The sequence below is a fragment of the Thamnophis sirtalis genome, unplaced genomic scaffold (genome assembly GCF_051295495.1).
Source record: "Thamnophis sirtalis isolate CommonGarterSnake01/CBP01778 unplaced genomic scaffold, rThaSir2_p1.2 scaffold_10, whole genome shotgun sequence".
Taxonomy (NCBI): domain Eukaryota; kingdom Metazoa; phylum Chordata; class Lepidosauria; order Squamata; family Natricidae; genus Thamnophis; species Thamnophis sirtalis.
Genome location: NW_028261390.1, coordinates 1,417,362 through 1,439,273, shown reverse-complemented (window position 1 = coordinate 1,439,273; position 21,912 = coordinate 1,417,362). Strand labels below are relative to the sequence as shown.

Here is a 21,912-nt window from a genome sequence, read left to right as displayed (position 1 = left end):
CATGGAACCTCGGGATGATCAGGCTGAAGTCTCTTGTGACTGCGCCAGGACTCTAAGCTAGCTCCTCACTTGATCCCTCCCTCCTTGACTGGCTGGGCCTTTCCCAACAGGACAACAGAGTCCCTCTTTTGTGTGGTCTCCATTGCCCCGAGAAGCAGACAGAGCTGATGGGCATCCAAATCTGGCAGGCAGGGGTGCCTTTTTTTCAACCGAAAGCCAGGGTAACTTCCCCACATCTGGTGGCTGTGTGGATATGTGCACTGTACAGCATTCTATAACATGCAGGTTGGGGGAGGTGGGCTGAGCCCCCTTCCCATGAGGCGTCTGTGCAAAATAGGGACAGAGTCCATCAATAAACACACCGACCTACAATCAGCCTACGATCCCCTCAGAATTCAAATCAACCACATAGCCAACCAGTGACGGCACCGACCAGTGGTGGGTTTCAAAAATTGTTCGAACCTACTCTGTGGGTGTGGCCTCCTTTGTGGGAGTGGCTTGTCACCCATGTGACCAGATGGGAGTGGCTTGCCGCCCATGTGACCGGATATGAAGATGCCGACGACACTTGTCAGAACCACCTTAAATTACTTCACACACAGCACTGGCATGCATAAGAATAGGATGTAAGCTTGTTTTTTAAAAGGCATCTTTGGTTTGCGTTAAAACAACTTCAACACACGCAATGTTCTGACTGCACCACAAACGCAGTAGTCATCCTTACCTTTCACAGAGGCACTGGGTTTTATAAATATGAGCATGATAGTGTAAAATAATCATATCCAAGGACCAATGGTGGGTTTCAAAAAAGTTTGGAACCTCTTCTGTAGGTGTGGCCTGTTTTCCAGGTCCACTGGTGGAACCTCTTCTAACCAGTTCGGTAGATTTGACGAACTGGTTCTACAGAATAGGTGCGAACTGGTAGGAACCCACCCCTGGCACCGACCTTAACCAATACACACCATCTCCCCACTCCCCAACCATCACTTCCCCTTCCAATGACCCCACGTGGCATGACCTCTCCATCACAAGACCCATTCGAAGACTCTCACCTGGCATGACCCACACCTGACCCGCCACAAGACTCTCTCCTGACTGGCATACCCAACCCACAAGATTAGCTAAAATTAATAATAATAACATCACTACGATGTTGGAAATTTAATGTTGCACAAGGAACCTTCTACCATATGTGGTGGGAGTGCCCGAAAGCTAGGGCTTTTTGGCAGCAGATAAGAAAGAATTTGGAAGAGACGTTAAATCAAAGGATAGAGTTGAGGCCAGAACTATTTTTATTAAGGGATCACAAAAGGAAAATATGGCAAAGGTGGACTATATTTAATGCTGCATATATTAACAGCGGCAAGACTGTTTTTCGCACAAAAATGGAAAAACAAAAGAACAAGAAACAATAAATAAGACACTGACATGCGCAGAAGCGGACATACAAACTCTGGAGCTCAAAGACAAGGGTGAGATGGAATATCACAAAATCTGGGTTTTCGTGATATTCCGATGGTTAGAAATGAGGGGAAAAGGCTGGGACAGAAAAACACAGGCAAGAATTGAAAAATATGCTGTTAAGATTGTGTGAGAGGTAGGAATTGGATATTATTTGTACGGTTAGTAATTATATAAAAGAAGGGATCAACGGATAGGTAATCTGACCAGCAACACACACCTATGTAATGGATATAAAATGTAATTGTTGTAAGATCCAAACACTCTATGGAAATGTTTATGCCAGAAATGTCGCACTATGTCTAATGGTTTTAATGTTTATCTAATAAAAAAAACTTTTAAAAGAGACTCTCACCTGACGTGACCTCCCCATTACATAGCAATAGCAGTTAGACTTATCTACCGCTTCATAGGGCTTCCAGCCCTCTCTAAGCGGTTTACAGAGTCAGCATATTGCCCCCAACAATCCGGGTCCTCATTTTACCCACCTTGGAAGGATGGAAGGCTGAGTCAACCCTGAGCCGGTGAGATTTGAACCACTAAACTGCAGTCAGCTGAAGTAGCCTGCAGTGCTGCATTTAACCACTGCGCCCCTCGGCTGCATGAAGTCCTACTGACCACATGTAGCCCTTAAGAGCAGAAAAACACCAACACTCCACTGAAGATGTTACCTAGCATGGTAGCAAAACGTCCAGAAATCAACCCACAGCGCCTAACACACAAAGGATGTTTTTGCCTTATCAGATTCACCAAATAAACCATTTGCATTGAACAGTTGGCACGAGTGGTTTATACAAACCCAGATACTGCTGAGGCTCTGAAGAAGTTGGACCCAATTGGGGGGGGGGGGACTTCCCTTCTGGAGGTAGTTAATTAAAATTCAACGCCCCCCCCTTCCCTCCTCCCCCCCTGTTGTGTCCGGCTCCTTTCTTCCCCATTTTGTCTCCTTGATTTTGGTTTTATTTGCTGGGTGTTTATAATGGATGTGAAAGGATCCCTGAAGGATTAGCGCATTCCCAGGGCGTAACCTAATCCAGCTTTTGTGAAATTGCGGTTGAGAGAAGCTCCATTGTTAACGTAACGTGCCAACTTCATAGATAAAACTTCTAGGCCAGTTGCCAAGCTTAGCCTAGTAAAGTAACTTCTTGTGAAAAGTAAAAAAGTGGATTGTGCCATGTAACCTTGCTGGTAAACTTGAAATGTGTGCTCAGCATTCCCTTACAAAGTCTCTGTCTTATATGCCAGAAAATATATTTCTTTCCTCTTCTAAGGTCCATTGTTTTCAGAGTACTGAGAAAAATCATGGGGTGTTAGATTTTAAAGTAATATGATTGCACATGTAATACTGTCTTCTCTTATTTTTTTCTTTAAAACTAAGATATGTTAAATATATTGATATGGAAGCATAAATACCATCAACATAGAATGGAGTTTGCTCAGAAGCTGAAATACACCAATGAGAGGAAAAGTGGGAAACAGAGGAGAGAAGAAAGATGGGAAGAGAGGGATAGGAGAGAGGGGAAGGGGGGAAGATGAGGAGGATAAGGAGGAGTGGAATGCAGAGAGAGGAGAAGGAGAAAGGAAGGGGAAGTAGAGTAGGAAAGGATGATGGAGGGAAGAAAGGAGGTAGGAGAGAGGCAGAAGAAAGAGGTGAAGGAAAGCAGAAGAGCTAATAATGGGTTTTTATCTTTTTGGATTATTTTTCTTTAAAACTAGGATATGTTAAGTATATTGATATGGAAGCGGAAATACACCAATGAGAGGAAGAGTGGGAAACAGAAGAGAGAAGAAAGATGGGAAGAGAGGGATAGGAGAGAGGGTAAGGGGGGAAGATGAGGAGGATAAGGAGGATAAGGAGGAGTGGAATGCAGAGAGAGGAGAAGGAGAAAGGAAGGGGAAGTAGAGTAGGAAAAGAGGATGGAGGGAAGAAAGGAGGTAGGAGAGAGGCAGAAGAAAGAGGTCTATGGAGAGCAGAAGAGCTAATAATGGGTTTTTATCTTTCTGGGCGTTGATGACAAGAGGAACTGATGTAATTACTACTTAATACAATAGGATATTGGCTATGTAATAGTATACATGTGATTTTATATGTTATGAAAATGGAAAATAAAAAAGTATATATATATATAAAATCATGGAGGTTTGGGTCCCTTTCCTTTTTTTTAGCTGAAAACACCAGATCAAAGGATTGTGTAGACCAGGGCTAGTCAACCTTTTTATACCTACCGCCCACCAGTTCCACAGTAATGGTGATTTATAAAGTAGGGAAGTAACTTTACTTTATAAAATTTATAAAGCAGAGTTACAGCAAACCCCCCACCGCCCGCCCGCCATGAAAGCTGGAACGCCCACTAGTGGGCGGTAGGGACCAGGTTGACTACCACTGGTGTAGACACTGTCATGCTTCGCAGAATGGAAATTGATCCACTATGTACTGGGATGTCAGAAACATGGTCTCTTGAAAGAGAAGACCTTCCTTCTGCAGATGACTGGCAATGAGAAGGTCCCCGTGATGCCTAGAACAAGGCACACAGATGCCTAGAAGCTTCTGAGGTGCCTACAACAATGTACAATGTGCATAAGGTACATCTGCCTCCTTTTATCTAACGGGCAAAAAAAGATGATGCTCCGCATGAAACGAAGGAGGAGGAACCCGGGACACAGCCAGTATGTGCTATGAATTGGGACCAGTTCGGGTCACTTTGGACGGGGTGTCTTGAAAACAGCGAGCAGTGTTCAGGAGATGGTTGGACAAGGCCTGGCCTTGAGCTTCTGTAGGACATCAACCGCATGGCTTTTCTTTTCTTCTTCTGCCACATACCTCCCAAAGGCCAATAAGATCTCACACAGGATGGGCCTTCTCCGGGTGCCGTCGACCAGCCAATGCCGTCTGGCGACTCCTCGGGGGAGGGCCTTCTCTGTAGCTGCTTCGACCCTATGGAACCATCTACCGCCAGAGATCCGGACCCTTCCCACTTTCTCGGCCTTCCGAAAGGCCACTAAAACCTGGCTAATCCGGCAGGCCTGGGGCTGTTGACCTCATTCACTAGATTGAGTGCATGATGTGTTTTTTTTTAATCTGCTTTTTATTCTCTATTTTTAATTTTTATCTTTTTTAGAGTTGTATTTCTGTAAGCCGCCCGGAGTCCTTCGGGATTGGGGCAGCCTATAAATTCATTAAATTTGAATTTCTCCCAGGACACGAGGACAAGAATAATGTTTTCATTATTTTACTGTTTCAGATGGAGAAAAACAAAACTGTTCACATCTAGTGTGGCTTCAAGTATTAGAATTGGCTTAAATATTCTATATCTTCCATCACTATGACTTCCTTACAAGCCCACTGTTTAAGTGCGTGGCAATTGTCATTCTTCCAGCTAAATGCACCAGCAAAAGGGTTTAGGAAAGCACAATTGCGCTCCGCTTCTCCATTCTTCTTCGGGGTGGTAGGACTGCCAACATCCCAGAACCTGGGGGGTGCAGGAGAAGGAAAGGTTACTGCCAGACCTAGCCTCACCCATTAAGTCAACACCTAATGCATAGGTAGTGTGATGACGCGGGACAAGGCACCAACGGTGGGTTTCTACCGGTACGGTACGGTTCAGCCGAATAGGTAATAATTCCGTGACCGTACCGGTTCTATCCTCAGCAATGCCATCTTATAGCAATAGCAGTTAGACTTATATACCGCTTCATAGGGCTCTCAGCCCTCTCTAAGCGGTTTACAGAGTCAGCATATCGCCCCCAACAACAATCCGGGTCCTCATTTCACCCACCTCGGAAGGATGGAAGGCTGAGTCAACCCTGAGCCGGTGAGATTAGAACCGCTGAACTGCAGATAACAGTCAGCTGAAGTAGCCTGCAGTGCTGCATTTAACCACTGCGCCACCTCGGCTCTTGATTTTTCTATTCTGCACGTGCGCAGAACAATCTTCACTGGGAAAAAAAATGTATTTTCCCCTTTGTTAAAGGTTGTGCGCGTGCGCAGACCATTTTAAGTGCAAATGCGCCCGGAAATTTGTTTAGGTGCCGACCCGTTAGTAATGGCGGCAGGAACCCACCCCTTCACGTGGCCAGCAGAGAATTCAAACTCCCCTTTAATGCTCCAAATTTTCCCCCACTTTCTTGGCAAGTCCCAGAGCAAAGTACACACACACACACACACACACACACACACACACACACACACACACGGCAGCCTCTGGCTGCGCCCAGTCCAGTAAAGCAAGGGACTAGGAAATGAGGCCACAAAAGAAGGAACAAACAGACCTGCAAACTCTACCCATTCAGCATTTGTTCCCAACAAATGCCCCTCCCGACAGCGTCTCCTTAAATCTTAGTCCCCAGGTGAAGAGGGGCGGGGCATTCCTTACCACACTGGCAAGAAGCCTTAACGAACAGGGCCACCACAAGAGCCCACAAAACTGTTTCCCCCCCCTCATCTAGTCTGCCTCCAATTGTTGGACAGAGACGATGCCAGTCGGGAGGGGGAGTCAAGTGAGGAATCAGTCTGGAATCACTACATAGACACAAAGAGCAAGGCCCAACCCTCCTAGAATGCCGTTGAGTCTTATCTAGCGTCAGCAGTCTGAGAAGATGCCTGAGAAATAGGCAATTAACAATTACTACTACTACTACTACTACTACTACTACTACTACTACTACTACTACTACTACTACAGTTGTGTCAACCGCACCAAAGCACTTCTGGGTTGACATCACTGTTGCCCAAGGGACATTAAGCTGGGAGCTTTTTTCAGGCCCCTATTCAGCTACCCACTGAAATGGTACCCATCTATCTACTCACAGTCAGCCGCTTCTGAACTGCTGGGTTGGCAGGAGCTGGAGTATGTGACAGGAGCTCACCCTGTACCACAGTAGCAACTGGGTCTCAAATACGGGCCTGCCACTTGGCAGCCCAGCGTCCTAACCCCGTGAGCCACCGCGCTCCTCCAACACAAACAATAAAGTAGCTACCGTATTTTTCGGACTATAAGAGGCACCAAGATTTTGAAGAGGTAAATTTTAAAAAAAGATGTTTTTGCACTCGGCAGGCCTCCCAAACCCTTTGTGAAAAACAGGGTATGCAGAATTTGAGAGGCCTGCAAAGTTCTCCTGGGGACTGGGGAGGGGTTGGGGGGGGCAAAAACAAGCAAAAAAACGGGCCCGCTTTTTTTTTGCAAAACAACAGGGCATGCATAGGCTTTGGGAGGCCTGTAGAGTGCTCCTGGGGGCTGGGGGGCTCATTTTTGCCCTCCCCAGCCCCCAGCAGCACTTTGCAGGCCTCCCAAACCCTTTGCACGTCCGTTTTTGCAAATGGGGCGGGGTTTCAGGAGGCCAAAAATGCTGTATTCAGTGTATAAGACGCACCCAGATTTTCACCCTCTTTTCTGGGGGGGGAAAAGGTGCATCTTAAACTCCGAAAAATACGGTCGTTTGAACTCTTCGCGTGGGGTCTGCTTGTTCACGCCTGACACAGATTCAGTGATCAGCTGCAGGATCTTCAGCTGGGGGGGGGGGAGTGGGGGAGTCCGTGGGTCACAGACTCACTGTGCTTTTAATCTGGATCCATCCGACCATTGCCAGATGCCTTTGTCGTTTTCATTGCTCAGACCAATCCAGACAGAGTCGTTGAACTGCGAAGAGATGAACTCCTGCCAAAAAAAGGGAGAAGGAGCCATGTCACAGGGCGGGGATGCTGCGTTTGACAAAACCCCTCCAACTGCCGTATTTTTCGGACTATAAGACATACCTAAATTTACAGGAGGAAAACAAGAAAAAAAAAGTTTTCGGCCTCCGCACGTTGCGTTTTCACCCTCCCAGGCCCCCCAGAGGCACTCCCAAGTGCTCCGCACAGCCTGTTTTCACCAAGAATGGGCCCATTTTTGCGAAAAACACACCCGCTTTCGCCAAAAACGCGCCCGTTTTCGACCTGCAGAGTGTTTCTGGGGGCTTGGGAGGGTGAAAACACGATGTGGGGAGGGTTCAGGAGGCCAAAAATGCCCGTATTTGGTTTATAAGGCACACCCAAATTTTGATCCACTTTGGGGGGTGGGGAAGGTGCATCTTATACTCCGAAAAATACCGTAAACTGCTCATATTCCTTTGCCAAAGAAAACCAGTTACGTGGCTAAGAAAAAAATCGACTCTTTATGGCAGGCAGGGTTTAATGGAAAGACACACTTTCCATTAAAATGTTGGAAGGTAAGGACTTTATAGCCCCCACTATTTCTCCACCCAAGGGAGCAGTTGCTTGGGGATAACTTGGGACAGAAAAGTTGTATTTAATCAACTCCTTGCCTTATAAAAGGGCACGAAGCATTCAACAATGGAGAAGTTTTGTGGCTGGACATTCTCACAGTCCTTTCTGGGTGGCATTGGTGCCCCCTGAATATTAATGAGGTGGAATCTATTCTCGTATACTCAGAAGGAGCAAGCGGCAACTTTTGAAATGGTATCTCCCCAGCCAGCGAATTCTGGGAGTTGAAGTCCAGACATCTTCAAGTTGAGAAGGTTGAGAAACACTGGACTAACATGTTTCTCCTGGCCTTGAGCCTGACCGTACTTCCCCAGAGCCCGGAGCCATAGATGAGCAGACATGAATGCAAAAAAAAACCCCAAGGATTGAGTGCAGAGGAAGCAGCCGAGGAAGAGACTCTAGAGGTCGGTCAGAAAAGGAGGAAAAAAAACGAGTGAAACCTGCTCTTCGTCATTTAAGATGGAGACCAAGTGGGAATCTCTGGAGAGGCAGAAGTTCTGAGCGTCGTACCAGGTCTTTCTACCGACCGAGATGTAGTAGAGGCTCTTCCTGAAAATTATCCAGTGAGTGGTGGACTTCACCGAGCCTTTCTTGAAGATGGATTCTAAGGAGAAGCAGACAAGGGGGGAGGGGAGGGGAGGGGGACCTCTGTCTATCTGACTGTGTCCCTTGTTCTCGTTTCATCTCATTGACGATGCAGGCCACCCAGAGTCAATTTTGGTGAGGTAGCTGGGCTATATAAATTAGATATATATTAGAAATAATAGAAATAGGAAACAGGTAGCTGGAGAGAAATAGATTAGATAGATTAGATAGATAGATTAGATAGATAGATAGATAGATAGATAGATAGATAGATAGATAGATAGATAGATAGATAGATAGATAGATAGATAGATAGATAGATAGATAGATAGATAGATAGATAGATAGATAGATAGATAGATAGATATAGACAGACAGAGATAGATAGATAGATAGATAGATAGATAGATAGATAGATAGATAGATAGATAGATAGGCAGATAGATAGATATAGATAGATAGATAGATAGATAGATAGATAGATAGATAGATAGATAGATAGATAAGATAGATCAATAGATAGATAGATAGATAGATAGATAGATAGATAGATAGATAGATAGATAGATAGATAGATAAGATAGATAAGTTAGAGACAGATAGATAAGATGTGATAGATAGATAGATAGATAGATAGATAGATAGATAGATAGATAGATAGATAGATAGATAGATAGATAGACAGACAGACAGACAGACAGACAGACAGACATAGAGATAAATGATAGGTAGACATGATATACAGTAGATAGATAAATAGACACAGAAATAGATGGACAGATTATATACAGTAGATCAAGAGAGAGAAAGAAAGAGAGAGAGAGACCATAGAGAGACCATAGATGAGAGAGAGACAGAGAGAGAGGTGGAGAGAGAGAAGGAGAGAGGTTTAGGTTTTTAGGTTTTATTTAATTTGTATGCCGCCCTATTCCCGGAAGACTCAGAGGGAGGGAAGCAGAGAGAGAGAGACCATAGATGAGGGAGAGAGACAGAGATACAGAGAGACCATAGATGAGAGAAAAAGAGACCATAGATAAGAGAGAGACAGAGAGAGAAAGAGGGAGAGAGGGAGGGAGAGAGACAGGGAGACAGAGAGAGAGAGAGACCATAGATGAGAGAGAGAGAGAGAGTGACCTTACTTGAGTGAGAGAGAGATACAGAGAGAGAGAAGAGAGAGAGGCCATAGATGAGAGAGAAAGAGAGAGATGCACAGAGAAAGAGAGAGAGAGAGATACACACAGAGAGAGAGAGAGAGCACGCGCTCCAACATGAGCTCCTGGGCATGCAAAAGTCATCCCTTCTGTGGAAGTCAAAGCGGGAACAAGATGGAGGGGGGGCATTGGGGGAGATTGGTTGGGGGAGCGGAAAGGGCAGTGGGGTGAGGAGTCGGGGGGGGGGGGGCACAAGGCTTTCTCTTCCAATGCTGCATTCACTCCAGGCGCTGAGCTGGAGCACAAACCTTTGCAGCCGGAGTCATCAAAACTCAAGAGGGGGGAGCTGGGGACGGCATTCCGGGTAGGAAGGGGGCTACTTACGGTACTTGTTTTTCTTATCTTGGTAAGCCTTTTCCGAGTCTTCCTGGCGGTTTGGCAACTGAATCACCTCTTCGGCTGTCGCCAGATCTGAAAGAGGCACAGACTTTGTGAATAGTCAGACATCTCTATCTCCCGACAAACAGTAAGACAGGAGAGTGAGACAGACAGACAGACAGATTAGATAGATGATAGATAGAGATAGATAGATAGATAGATAGATAGATAGATAGATAGATAGATAGATAGATGATAGATAGATAGATAGATAGATAGATAGATAGATAGATAGATAGATAGATAGGCAGATAGATAGATAGGCAGATAGATAGATAGATAGATAGATAGATAGATAGATAGATAGATAGATAGATAGATAGATAGATAGATAGATAGATAGATAGATAGATAGATAGATAGACAGACAGACAGAGATAGAGATAGATGATACAAGATAGATAGATGGATGGATGGATGGATGGATGGATGGATGGATGGATGATAGATAGATAGATAGATAGATAGATAGATAGATAGATAGAGAGAGAGAGAGAGAGAGATAGATAGATAGATAGATAGATAGATAGATAGATAGATAGATAGATAGATAGATAGATATAGATAGAGAGATAGATGATACAGAGATAGATAGATAGATAGATAGATAGATAGATAGATAGATAGATAGATAGATAGATAGATAGATAGATAGATAGATGGGTGGGTGGGTGGGTGGGTGGGTGGGTGGGTGGGTGGGTGGGTGGGTGGGTGGGTGGGTGGGTGGGTGGGTGGGTGGATGGATGGATGGATGGATGGATGGATGGATGGATGGATGGATGGATGGATGGATGATAGAGATAGATAGATAGATAGATAGATAAGATAGATAGATAGATAGATAGATAGATAGATAGATAGATAGATAGATAGATAGGGATGGATGGATGGATGGATGGATGGATGGATGGATGGATGGATGGATGGATGGATGGATGGATGGATGGATGGTTGGTTGGTTGGATGGATGGATGGATGGATGGATGGATGGATGGATGGATGGATGGATGGATGGATGATAGAGATAGATAGATAGATAGATAGATAGATAGATAGATAGATAGATAGATAGATAGATAGATAGATAGATAGAGATAGATGATAGATAGATAGATAGATAGATAGATAGATAGATAGATAGATAGAGAGAGAGAGAGAGAGATAGATGATACAGAGATAGATAGATAGATAGATAGATAGATAGATAGATAGATAGATAGATAGATAGATAGATGGATGGATGGATGGATGGATGGATGGATGGATGGATGGATGGATGGATGGATGATAGATAGAGATAGATAGATAGATAGATAGAGATAGAGAGAGAGAGAGAGAGAGAGATGATATATAGATAGATAGATATAGATAGAGAGATAGATGTTACAGAGATAGATGGATGGATGGATGGATGGATGGATGGATGGATGGATGGATGATAGAGATAGATAGATAGATAGATAGATAGATAGATAGATAGATAGATAGATAGATAGATAGATAGATAGATAGATAGATAGAGATAGATAGATAGATAGATAGATAGATAGATAGATAGATAGATAGATAGATAAAAAGACAGACAGACAGATACAAAAACATAAGGAAAGCTCCTGCTCACCCCTCCCCCGATAAATTGATGGAGCTTCAGAAAGTCAAAATGAAAAACAGGGGCGCCAGAATTACAGGTGGTCCATTTAGTGACCATTTGAAGTTTCAACGGCTCTGAAAAGCCTGACTTAGAACCAGTCCTCACAGTTAGGACCATTGCAGCATCCCAGAGGTCACAAGATCAAAATCTGGGAACTTGTCCTGACCACGGCCACGCGACGGCCATTGGTGGCTTTCACAGCTGGTTTCCAACAAGCCTAAAATTAACGGGAGAAACTAGGTTTGCTTAACAACTGCATGATTCACTTAACAACGGCCGTGATTTGCTTAACAACTGTGACGGAAGGGGGAAAAAAACAGTTCCAAAATCAGACACAGGTCCCTTAACAACCACATACCTTAGCAGTGGAAATTTGCATCCCAAATTGTGGTCGTAACTTGAGGACTATAAGTAGCCAGTTCATTTAGTGACCGTTTAAAGCAGTGTTTCTCAACCTTGGCAACTTGAAGATGTCCGGACTTCAACTCCCAGAATTCCCCCAGCCAGCGAATGCGAACCCACCCAATCACATGACGCACGCGCCCCAAGCCATGCCCACAGAACCAGTAGCAGAAAAATTCAGATTTCAGCACCGGGGGGGGGGGGCGATCCTCCCGCCTCAACTTACCACTTGCAGTACTGATGGATGACTTTCTCAAAGCATTGGCCAATGTCCTCCTCAAGGACTCCATGGGTGGAATGTAAGGACTGGGGGGCGCATTGATCAGCTGAATGTCTAAAAGGGAGACAGCAAAAAGGCTTCAAGAACAAAATACGAAGGGAACCCCAAGATTTCCCTCTAGGCCAGTGGTTCCCAAACTTGGCAACTTTAAGACTTGTGGACTTCAACTCCCAGAATTCTCCAGCCAGCTCTGCTGGCTGGAGAATTCTGGGAGTTGGAGTCCCCAAGTCTTAAAGTTGTCAAGTTTGGGAACCACTGGGCTAGGATATGGGTTGTGATAGAAATAGGAATAGGAATAGGACATCAGGTAGAATGGAGTCAATTATGCTGGCTGGAGAATTCTGGGAGTTGAAGTCCCCAAGTCTTAAAGTTGCCAAGTTTGGAGAATTCTGGGAGTTGAAGTCCCCAAGTCTTAAAGTTGCCAAGTTTGGACCCACCCCACCCCCCCCTGTTCTAGGCGTTATGTGCACATCGACAGAAAAAGAGCGAGATGCATACATCACCACATTGTGACCCGCGGACTTCAACGGCCAGAATTCCTGAGCCGGCCACACTGGGACAGTCGCTAAGTGAACTGTTGTTAAGTTGAGGACTGCCTGTATATTTTTAACTTTCATTCGTTAGACATGAAACTCAGACCAACGTTCAAAAAACGCGTCCCAAATACCAGTGACTGGTGCTAAGGGTTGATAGGGGTTGCTGCCAGCGTCCTAGGGATCAACCAAGGACCTTCTTAAAATATACGATGTTCCGAGTAGCGCAGTCTTTGGCAGTTCCGCTGGGGTTCTTGGAGGAAGCTGCAATTGGTGGATGTGTCTTGTAAAATCCTTGGACATGGTGCCAAGTGCCCCCGATGACAATGGGAATCACTGCTACATGCTTCATCCATAGCCGGTAGTTTCGATGGCCAGATTGCGGTATTATTACATTACATTACATTACATTATATTATTTATATTATATATTATATTATATAAATCACATTATAAATCATATTATATTATATTACATTATATTGTATTATTATATTATAAATTATATTATATTACACTACATTACATTATATTATATTATAAATTATATTATTATATTACAAATGATCATATTATACTATATTATATTATAAATCATATTATATTTAGCAATAGCAATAGCAATAGCAGTGGACTTATATACCGCTTCATAGGCCTCTCTAAGCGGTTTACAGAGAGTCAGCATATTGCCCCCACAATCCGGGTCCTCATTTTACCCACCTCGGAAGGATGGAAGGCTGAGTCAACCTTGAGCCGGTGAGATTTGAACCGCTGAACTGCTGATCTAGCAGTAGCCTGCAGTGCTGCATTTAACCACTGCGCCACCTTGGCTCTTCTATATTTATTATATTATATTATGTTATATTATATTTATTATATTATATTATGTTATATTATATTTATTATATTATATTATAAATTATATCATATTATAAATCATATTATATTATATTACATTATATTGTATTATTATATTATAAATTATATTATATTACACTACATTACATTATATTATATTATAAATTATATTATTATATTACAAATGATCATATTATACTATATTATATTATAAATCATATTATATTTAGCAATAGCAATAGCAATAGCAGTGGACTTATATACCGCTTCATAGGCCTCTCTAAGCGGTTTACAGAGAGTCAGCATATTGCCCCCACAATCCGGGTCCTCATTTTACCCACCTCGGAAGGATGGAAGGCTGAGTCAACCTTGAGCCGGTGAGATTTGAACCGCTGAACTGCTGATCTAGCAGTAGCCTGCAGTGCTGCATTTAACCACTGTGCCACCTTGGCTCTTCTATATTTATTATATTATATTATGTTATATTATATTTATTATATTATATTATGTTATATTATATTTATTATATTATATTATAAATTATATCATATTATAAATCATATTATATTATATTACATTATATTGTATTATTATATTATAAATTATATTATATTACACTACATTACATTATATTATATTATAAATTATATTATTATATTACAAATTATCATATTATACTATATTATATTATAAATCATATTATATTTAGCAATAGCAATAGCAATAGCAGTGGACTTATATACCGCTTCATAGGGCTTTCAGGCCTCTCTAAGCGGTTTACAGAGAGTCAGCATATTGCCCCCACAATCCGGGTCCTCATTTTACCCACCTCGGAAGGATGGAAGGCTGAGTCAACCTTGAGCCGGTGAGATTTGAACCGCTGAACTGCTGATCTAGCAGTAGCCTGCAGTGCTGCATTTAACCACTGCGCCACCTTGGCTCTTCTATATTTATTATATTATATTATATTATGTTATATTATATTTACTATATTATATTATAAATTATATCATATTATAAATTATATTATATTATATTACATTATATTATATTATATTATAAATCATATTATATTTATTATATTATATTGTTATATTATATTTATTATATTATATTATAAATTATATCATTTTATATTATAAATTATATCATAAATTATATTATATTATATTATATTATATTATATTATATTATATTATATTATATTAATATTATATTATATTATATTATATTATATTATATTATATTATATTATATTATATTATATTATATTATATTAATATTATATTATATTATATTATATTATATTATATTATATTATATTATATTATATTATTATATTATATTATATTACAATACATGAAACGCAGTCAATTGAACATTTAAAAATGCACCCCAAATACCGCTGACTGGTGTCGGTGGTGTTGATGACGCTGCCACCGTCATAAGCACGAGTCAACAGCCTGCATTCTGAACCGGTGGCTGCGGGGAGGCGGCAATGGTTGTGTGAAAAATCCTCCTAAGCTCTCTTTTTTCCCAGTGATGTAAGTTGGAACGGTCACTAACCGAATGGTTGTAAGTCGAGGACTCCCAGACAGGAACTTACAGTAAACTGTTGATACGATGAAGACGCCCGCACAGAAGATTCCAAAGAGTCGGATCACTCGCCATTTGACCTCTGGTGGGATGGCTTTAAATTTAGGCACATGGATCACTTCATCTCCGGGTGGCGGGGGGGGCGGGGGTGGGGGGGGCTTTTTGGGGGCCATGGCTGGGGAGGAAAGAAGAAGAGACAATCACAAAGAGGAGCGAGCAGGAGACCCATCAGTTCAGTGGTGGGTTTTGGCTCCCGTTGCAAGGTGCTGCGTGCGCAGATGCACCCGTTTCCTTCAAATACCGGTAAGGAGCGAGGGCGGGCGGGCGGGCGGGGCCCTCCAAAGCCCACTTCTGGTACGGTGCCTGCTGCTTCCGGCAGGCACCGGTGTGCGCGTACCGGGGCATCTCACCTGCAACCCACCACTCCATCAGTTCCCCCTCACCCCAGGGCTCTCAGCGTTTTGGGGAAGAACTCCGGGCAGGTAGGATGCTGGCAGGCGCAGGGGGGGGGGGGTTGGCAGAGCACGAAAGGGCAGGGGGCTGCACTGCCCCCTGGACCATTTCCCTCCTGCTGCAGCCATGGAACCAGCACCAGCCAGCACCGCCTCAGATGTACAGCCCCAAGGAGCCAGCCTCCCAGTCCTTCCCCCAGCCTTCTCCCCCTACAGAGAAGGCCAGGTCTGCCTTGGGGGGGGGTGCTTCTAGTCCAGCCCCCTCCTCAAGCAGGAGACCCTCTACCATTCCAGACAAATGGCTGCACAATCTCTTCTTGAAAACCTCCAGTGATGGAGCACCCACAACTTCTGGTGGCAAGCTGTTCCATGGGTTAATTGTTCTCATTGTTGGGAAGTTTCTCTATTAGGACATATCTGTATATTTCCTGGAAATTTTGCTTACGTTTGTTATGTATCTGCGTTGTGTGTTACAGGAGGGAGGGAGGAGAGAGAGAGAGAAAGATAGAGGGAAGGAAAAAAAGGAAGGAAGGGAGAAATAAAGAAACGATGAAGGAAGGAGAGGGTGGGAAGGAGGGAGGGAAGGAGGGAGGAAGGGAAAGAGAAAAAAGATAGAGGAGGGGGAGGAAGATGAATGAAGTAAGGGAAAGAGAGAGAGAGAGAGAGAGAGAAAGAAAGAAAGAAAGAAAGAAAGAAAGAAAGAAAGGGAGGAAGGAAGATGAATGAAGTAAGGGAAAGAGAGAGAAAGAAAGAAAGAAAGAAAAAGGAAGGAAGGAAGATGAATGAAGTAAGGGAAAGAAAAAGAAAGAAAGAAAAAGAAAGAAAGAAAGAAAGAAAGAAAGAAAGAAAGGGAGGGAGGGAGGGAGGAAGGAAGATGAATGAAGTAAGGGAAAGAGAGAGAGAGAGAGAAAGAAAGAAAGAAAGAAAGAAAGAAAGAAAGAAAGAAAGAAAGAGGGAGGAAGGAAGGAAGGAAGGAAGGAAGGAAGGAAGGAAGGAAGGAAGGAAGGAAGGAAGGAAGGAAGGAAGGAATAATGGATCTCTGGAGTCAAAAATGTTAAGATGACCAGCCACCATGTAATCAAACTTCTGCCCCTTGTATTTTACACCTCAGAGAACGAAGCAGGGATTTGATCAGGCAAATTGTCCAGCTGCCCTCTTGACCCTTTTAAGCCCAGCTCCTGTGGACATCCCTGTTATGGGTCTCTCTTCTCCCCAGGAGGTGGTAGGAAACGTTCCAAAAACAGTTCAAGCCCATCGGCCTTCACACCTCATCCAGTCTAAACAACCGGGAGGGCGTCCTTTTCCCACGCTCTGAAAACTCCTGAAAGTATCTCCCCCACCTTCAACCATTCCCACCACACAGGAAGACGGGGCCCATCGGATGTGGCCAAGCCCCAACTGGGCAGCCCCAGGACCTGTTGGAGAAGACCTGGAGCAGCACAGCGAGGAGACAATGTAGTAGTAGTAGTAGTAGTAGTGAAGGCCCCGAGCTCATTTCTCTTGGGGGCTTAAATTGGAAAGCTGCTGTTGAAGGAGGAGGTCCTCCAAGATACGACGTCAAAAACCCTTGGGAATAAGATTAACCAATGGAACAGCTCACCTCCAGAAGTTGTGGGTGCTCCATCACTGGAGGTTTTTAAGAAGAGCCTGGACGGCCACTTATCTGAAAATAGTAAGGGGCTCTCCTGCGTGGGCAGGACTAGAAGACCTCCAAGGTCCCTTTCAGCTCTATTCTATTCTAAGACATAAAGAAAAAACAAGCCCCCCCCCCAATTTTTGTACCTGCTACTTGTGATTTCTATTAAAAGTCCGATGCTATTGTCCACTTATGTTTACTGTCTTCTCGGTGAATCTTGAGCAAGGGTTTTTTTGGAGATTTTCATTGCTCCCCCCTGCTTTTCCCATCTGCATTGGTCTTCTTGGTAATCCCTAACTAGGGACCTCCAGCAGCCCTGGGAGTCGGGAGGCTTTCCTGATTGGCTGCTGGGGGGCCCCTCAGCAAAGCATTCACAATCCCCAGCACACCTGCAGGTGAAGGGAAGGTGGGATTGTGACATCATGGGATGGGAGGAGGAGGACACAGACAGGGCCTTGCAAGCAACTTTGGTCACCACGAGATGATTGAGATAGATAGGTAGTTAAGTGGGTGGATGGATGGACTGTAGCGTTGCAGGCTAACTCTGCTGATCGCCAGCAGCTCGAACCTGACCAGCTCAAGATTGACTCAGTCTTCCATCCTCCGGAGATCATGAGGGCCCAAATTGTTGGGTGCAACGTTCTGATATTGTATATTGCAGTGTTTCTCAACCTTGGCGACTTTAAGTCCTGTGGACTTCAACTCCCAGAATCCCCCTCTGGGGGATTCTGGGAGTTGAAGTCCACAGGACTTAAAGTCGCCAAGGTTGAGAAACACTGGTATATTGTATCTAGGCTTCCTGATACAATAGAAAGCACACGATTGGGTCCAAAACCCCTCTTTTTATTCCAAAGGCTGTGAATTATATTCACTCACAGCCCGTAATGAGTCCCAAATAGTTTGTAAAGAGTCCTACAGTAGGCTGCCAAAGTCTTTCAGGATAAGGTTGATAAGCACCCACCGTTATCTTCCTTGCCAAAGACTTAATTGGCAATTAGTTTGGAAAGGCCACACGGAGCAAAGAGTCCAAACGGAGCTTCAGAATTTAAACCGACCAGCATGAACCAAGTTGCTTCCTGCAAAGACTCACGTGCCTCTGCTCCTCCTTTATGTCTTATGGGAGGGGCCAATCACCTCCAAATCTTACTCCCAAGTCGTCCCTTCTGTTTTAACAGTTCTTGCCTTCTGGCAGCTGTGCGCATGCGCGCACTGGAACGGGGGAGCCTCTTCTTCTGCCTCGCTGCTGTCCAACTCTGGAGGTTCCGGAGGCAGCATATAACTCCCAGATGGCCTTGGCCCCTGTTAGGAATATAATCTAACGGTTGGGTTGGCAATATATAAATCATGTAACAATGCTGTACCTGTTTTCTTTAAATCATACTGTAAAATGTGATTGGTTGCTGTTTTCCCCAATCAGCCATAAGAGGGAGCCAGAACGACTGTTAGTTCTGTGTTTTGTTAGATGCTGGGCTGATCTGATCTGAGTGTTTTGGAAGCTGCCTGTTAGAAAGTGCCGTGAGCTATTGTAAGTTTTGCAACTGCTAGTAAACTTTGAGTACTGAACTGATTATATGATACTGGACTATGTTATTTGGATTATCGCTTAACTGAAAGACGTTGGTGACTGACTGTCTTATCCGTGTATGACTTGGACTGTTTGATGGACTCCGATACCTCTTATTTCCACGAAAGTAAAAGCCTATTTAAACTGCAGTTTCTCTGTATGCTGGTTTGTGTGTTCTCCAACACAACTCTCACAACGCTTCTCTGAACGTACTCGCTCTCCCAACGGGGAGCTTGCCTAACGCCAGTCCCCTCTCTGCCTCCGATGCAGAGCCCTCGTCCGAACCTTCCCCAGACTCCAAGACTGGCCCATGTTCCTCCCCAACCTCCTCCCTGTCCGAATCTGCTGCCAGCTGCGCAGGCCACCCGCGGGCCACAAGAGCCAACATGCTGACTCTGTAAACCGCTTAGAGAGGGCTGTGAAGCGGTATATAAGTCTAAGTGCTATTGCTATTACTGTTAACATTACGGAGGTTAGTCTCACATCACAGCCTCACCTCGGCTGATCTCCAAATGCTGGGACGGACTGGGTTAGGATCAGATGGCACAACTTTGATCTGTGGAGTCCCACATTCGCTCCTCCAAAGGGACTCGGATGGATCGATCTCTTGGAATCAGGACAGGGGTGAAACCCAGCTGGTTCTGAAGAACCGGTAGCGGAAATTTTGAGTAGTTTGGAGAACCGGCAAATGCCACCTCTGGCTGGCCTCGCCCCCATCTATTCTCTGCCTCCTGAGTCCCAGCTGATCGGGAGGGAATGGGGATTTTGCAGTACCCTGCCCCTGCCCCGCCCCCCCAAGCCCCAACACGCCTCCCCAAGCCACACCCACCAAGCTGGTACTAAAAAAAAGCTGAATTTCATCACTGACCCCACACCACTCTTGACCAAAGGTGGCGCAGTGGTTAGGGTGCAGTACTGCAGGCCACTTCAGCTGACTGTTATCTGCAGTTCAGCGGTTCTAATCTCACCGGCTCAGGGTTGACTCAGCCTTCCATCCTTCCGGGATGGGTGAAATGAGGACCCAGACTGTGGGGGAGATATGCTGACTCTGTAAACCGCTTAGAGAGGGCTGAAAGCCCTATGAAGCGGTATATAAGTCTAACTGCTATTGCTATAAAATGCTGATCTTATTCAAACAGCCTAATTGAAAAACTTCCTCCCATTTCACAAGCTTTTTATGCCACCATTTCTCAAGTTATACAAAAGAAGCAAAAGGAAGCCTGGAGAAGCAGCGGATCTGTCTTGGAAAGGTGGAAGCCCCTTCCTCCTCCTCCTCCTCCTCCTCCAATGGCCTTTCATTTGCCAAGCTCTCTCTCCAGCCCCGCCACCAACTGGTCGTTCAGGAAGAGCAGCTGTCCGTGGGGCAGGAACTTCTCCAGGACGGCCTCTGTCCGGTCGGCCTTCAGCAGCACATCGCTCCCCGTGGACAGAAGCTTGAGGTGCTCCACCAATGTGCTGCCCAGGAGCCTCAGGGTGCCCTCCGCGAGCATCAGGTTTTCATCGGGGTCGCAGACCAGAGCAAACGCCAAGTGCTGGAGCCCCATCCAGACCACCGTTTTGTCCTCAGAGAAGGGGTCACCTGCGGGGAGGCGGAAGACCCCGAACGGGCTCTCCTGAAGAGACACGGCTTCTTCAGGCTGGTGAAGGTGCTCAGGAGGACGCTTCCCCAAGAGGCTCAGCTGCAGCCGGCATGCCTTTTCCACCTGCCTGTAGACACAAAGGGAAGTCAGCGACCACCCTGGTTTGGTGGGAGGGGGCTTTCCTATTTCAGAAGGGGGGGGAGAGGAAGATGAGTTCAGAGGCAAGGACCTGAAAGTCCCTTCCTTCCTCCCTTGGTGGTGGGGGCATCTCTCACAAGTGGCCAAGTTTGGAGACCTCTGATCTAAGTGGAGAGATTGCAGAGGAAGGGATTACAAGAGAGTAAGTTATGCTGGCTGGGGAATTCTGGGAATTGAAGTCCACAAGTCTTAAAGTGGCTGAGTTTGGAGACCTCTGATCCAAGTGGAGAGATTGCAGAGGAAGGGATGACAAGAGAGTCAATTATGCTGGCTGGGGAATTCTGGGAGTTGAAGTCCACAAGTCTTAAAGTGGCTGAGTTTGGAGACCTCTGATCCAAGTGGAGAGATTGCAGAGGAAGGGATTACAAGAGAGTAAATTATGCTGTCTGGGGAATTCTGGGAGTTGAAGTCCACAAGCCTTAAAGTGGCCGAGTTTGAAGACCTCTGATCCAAGTGGAGAGATTGCAGAGGAAGGGATGACAAGAGAGTCAATTATGCTGGCTGGGGAACTCTGGGAGTTGAAGTCCACAAGTCTTAAAGTGGCCGAGTTTGGAGACCTCTGATCCAAATGGAGAGATTGCAGAGGAAGGGATTACAAGAGAGTAAGCTATGCTGGTTGGGGAGTTCTGAGAGTTGAAGTCCACAAGTCTTAAAGTGGCCGAGTTTGAAGACCTCTCATCTAAGTGGAAGGGATTACATCCCAGAGGAAGGGACTACAAGAGAGTAAATTAGGCTGGCTGGGGAACTCTGGGAGTTGAAGTCCACAAGCCTTAAAGTGGCCGAGTTTGGAGACCTCTGCTCCAGGGAAATGGAGGCTGGGGTGGGCACAGCATTAGCTGCTTTGGGACCCCGAGGGGCATCCCTCAACCCCGTGCCCCAAAGGAGGGATGGCCCGGCCCTGTTCCCCTAGCACAGTGTTTCCCAACCTTGGCAACTTGAAGATGTCCGGACTTCAACTCCCAGAATTCCCCAGCCAGCATTCGCTGGCTGGGGAATTCTGGGAGTTGAAGTCCGGACATCTTCAAGTTGCCAAGGTTGGGAAACACTGCCCTAGCACACACACCCATCCCCCCCCGACCCCCACCTGCCTTCACCTGCCCACCGTCCGCAGGAGCTCCTTCTCTGGGCGCGAGGCGTCTGCCGCCCCTCCGGCCGCGAAGACCCTGCAGTAGAGGAGCCGGCAGGGATCGGCTTCCTCCTCCTCCCCGGGGCGGGCGCGCAACCTGAGGATCAGGAAGGCGCGGACCATAGTGGGAGCAGGCTGGGCA

General features: G+C 45.2%; 2 protein-coding genes across 3 annotated transcripts; both read right to left on the bottom strand.

Annotated features, from left to right (window-relative positions):
• Positions 1–4,675: 4,675 nt before the first annotated feature.
• Positions 4,676–15,402, bottom strand: LOC148043712 (snaclec subunit B-like). Of its 2 annotated transcripts, none has more exons than XM_087723903.1 (6): positions 15,225–15,402; positions 12,174–12,281; positions 9,841–9,927; positions 8,161–8,324; positions 7,012–7,115; positions 4,676–4,931 (listed from the first exon to the last, which is right to left on the bottom strand). In XM_087723903.1, the coding sequence occupies exons 1-6, from the start codon at positions 15,385–15,387 to the stop codon at positions 4,748–4,750; spliced, it is 810 nt and encodes a 269-aa protein (XP_087580029.1). In that variant the 5' UTR covers positions 15,388–15,402; the 3' UTR covers positions 4,676–4,747. The 2 variants fall into 2 exon arrangements, with proteins under 2 accessions (XP_087580029.1, XP_087580030.1); XM_087723904.1 differs by lacking the exon at positions 15,225–15,402 and adding an exon at positions 12,895–13,301.
• A 4,636-nt stretch (positions 15,403–20,038) lies between these two features.
• On the bottom strand, positions 20,039–21,912 carry AP5S1 (adaptor related protein complex 5 subunit sigma 1). Its single transcript, XM_087723902.1, has 2 exons — positions 21,739–21,912; positions 20,039–20,573 (listed from the first exon to the last, which is right to left on the bottom strand). The coding sequence occupies exons 1-2, from the start codon at positions 21,891–21,893 to the stop codon at positions 20,162–20,164; spliced, it is 567 nt and encodes a 188-aa protein (XP_087580028.1). The 5' UTR covers positions 21,894–21,912; the 3' UTR covers positions 20,039–20,161.

Bases quoted from the DNA above. Each gene is read 5' to 3' on its own strand.
- AP5S1 (XM_087723902.1), bottom strand. From the start codon at position 21,893: ATGGTCCGCGCCTTCCTGATCCTCAGGTTGCGCGCCCGCCCCGGGGAG. The intron at 20,574-21,738 runs GTGAAGGCAGGT...TTGTGTCTACAG, and splicing joins CTCCTGCGGACGGTGGGCAG to GCAGGTGGAAAAGGCATGCC.
- LOC148043712 (XM_087723903.1), bottom strand. From the start codon at position 15,387: ATGGCCCCCAAAAAGCCCCCCCCACCCCCGCCCCCCCCGCCACCCGGA. The intron at 12,282-15,224 runs GTAAGTTCCTGT...TCTCCCTTTTAG, and splicing joins CATCGTATCAACAGTTTACT to ACATTCAGCTGATCAATGCG. The intron at 9,928-12,173 runs GTAAGTTGAGGC...TGCCTCTTTCAG, and splicing joins ATCCATCAGTACTGCAAGTG to ATCTGGCGACAGCCGAAGAG.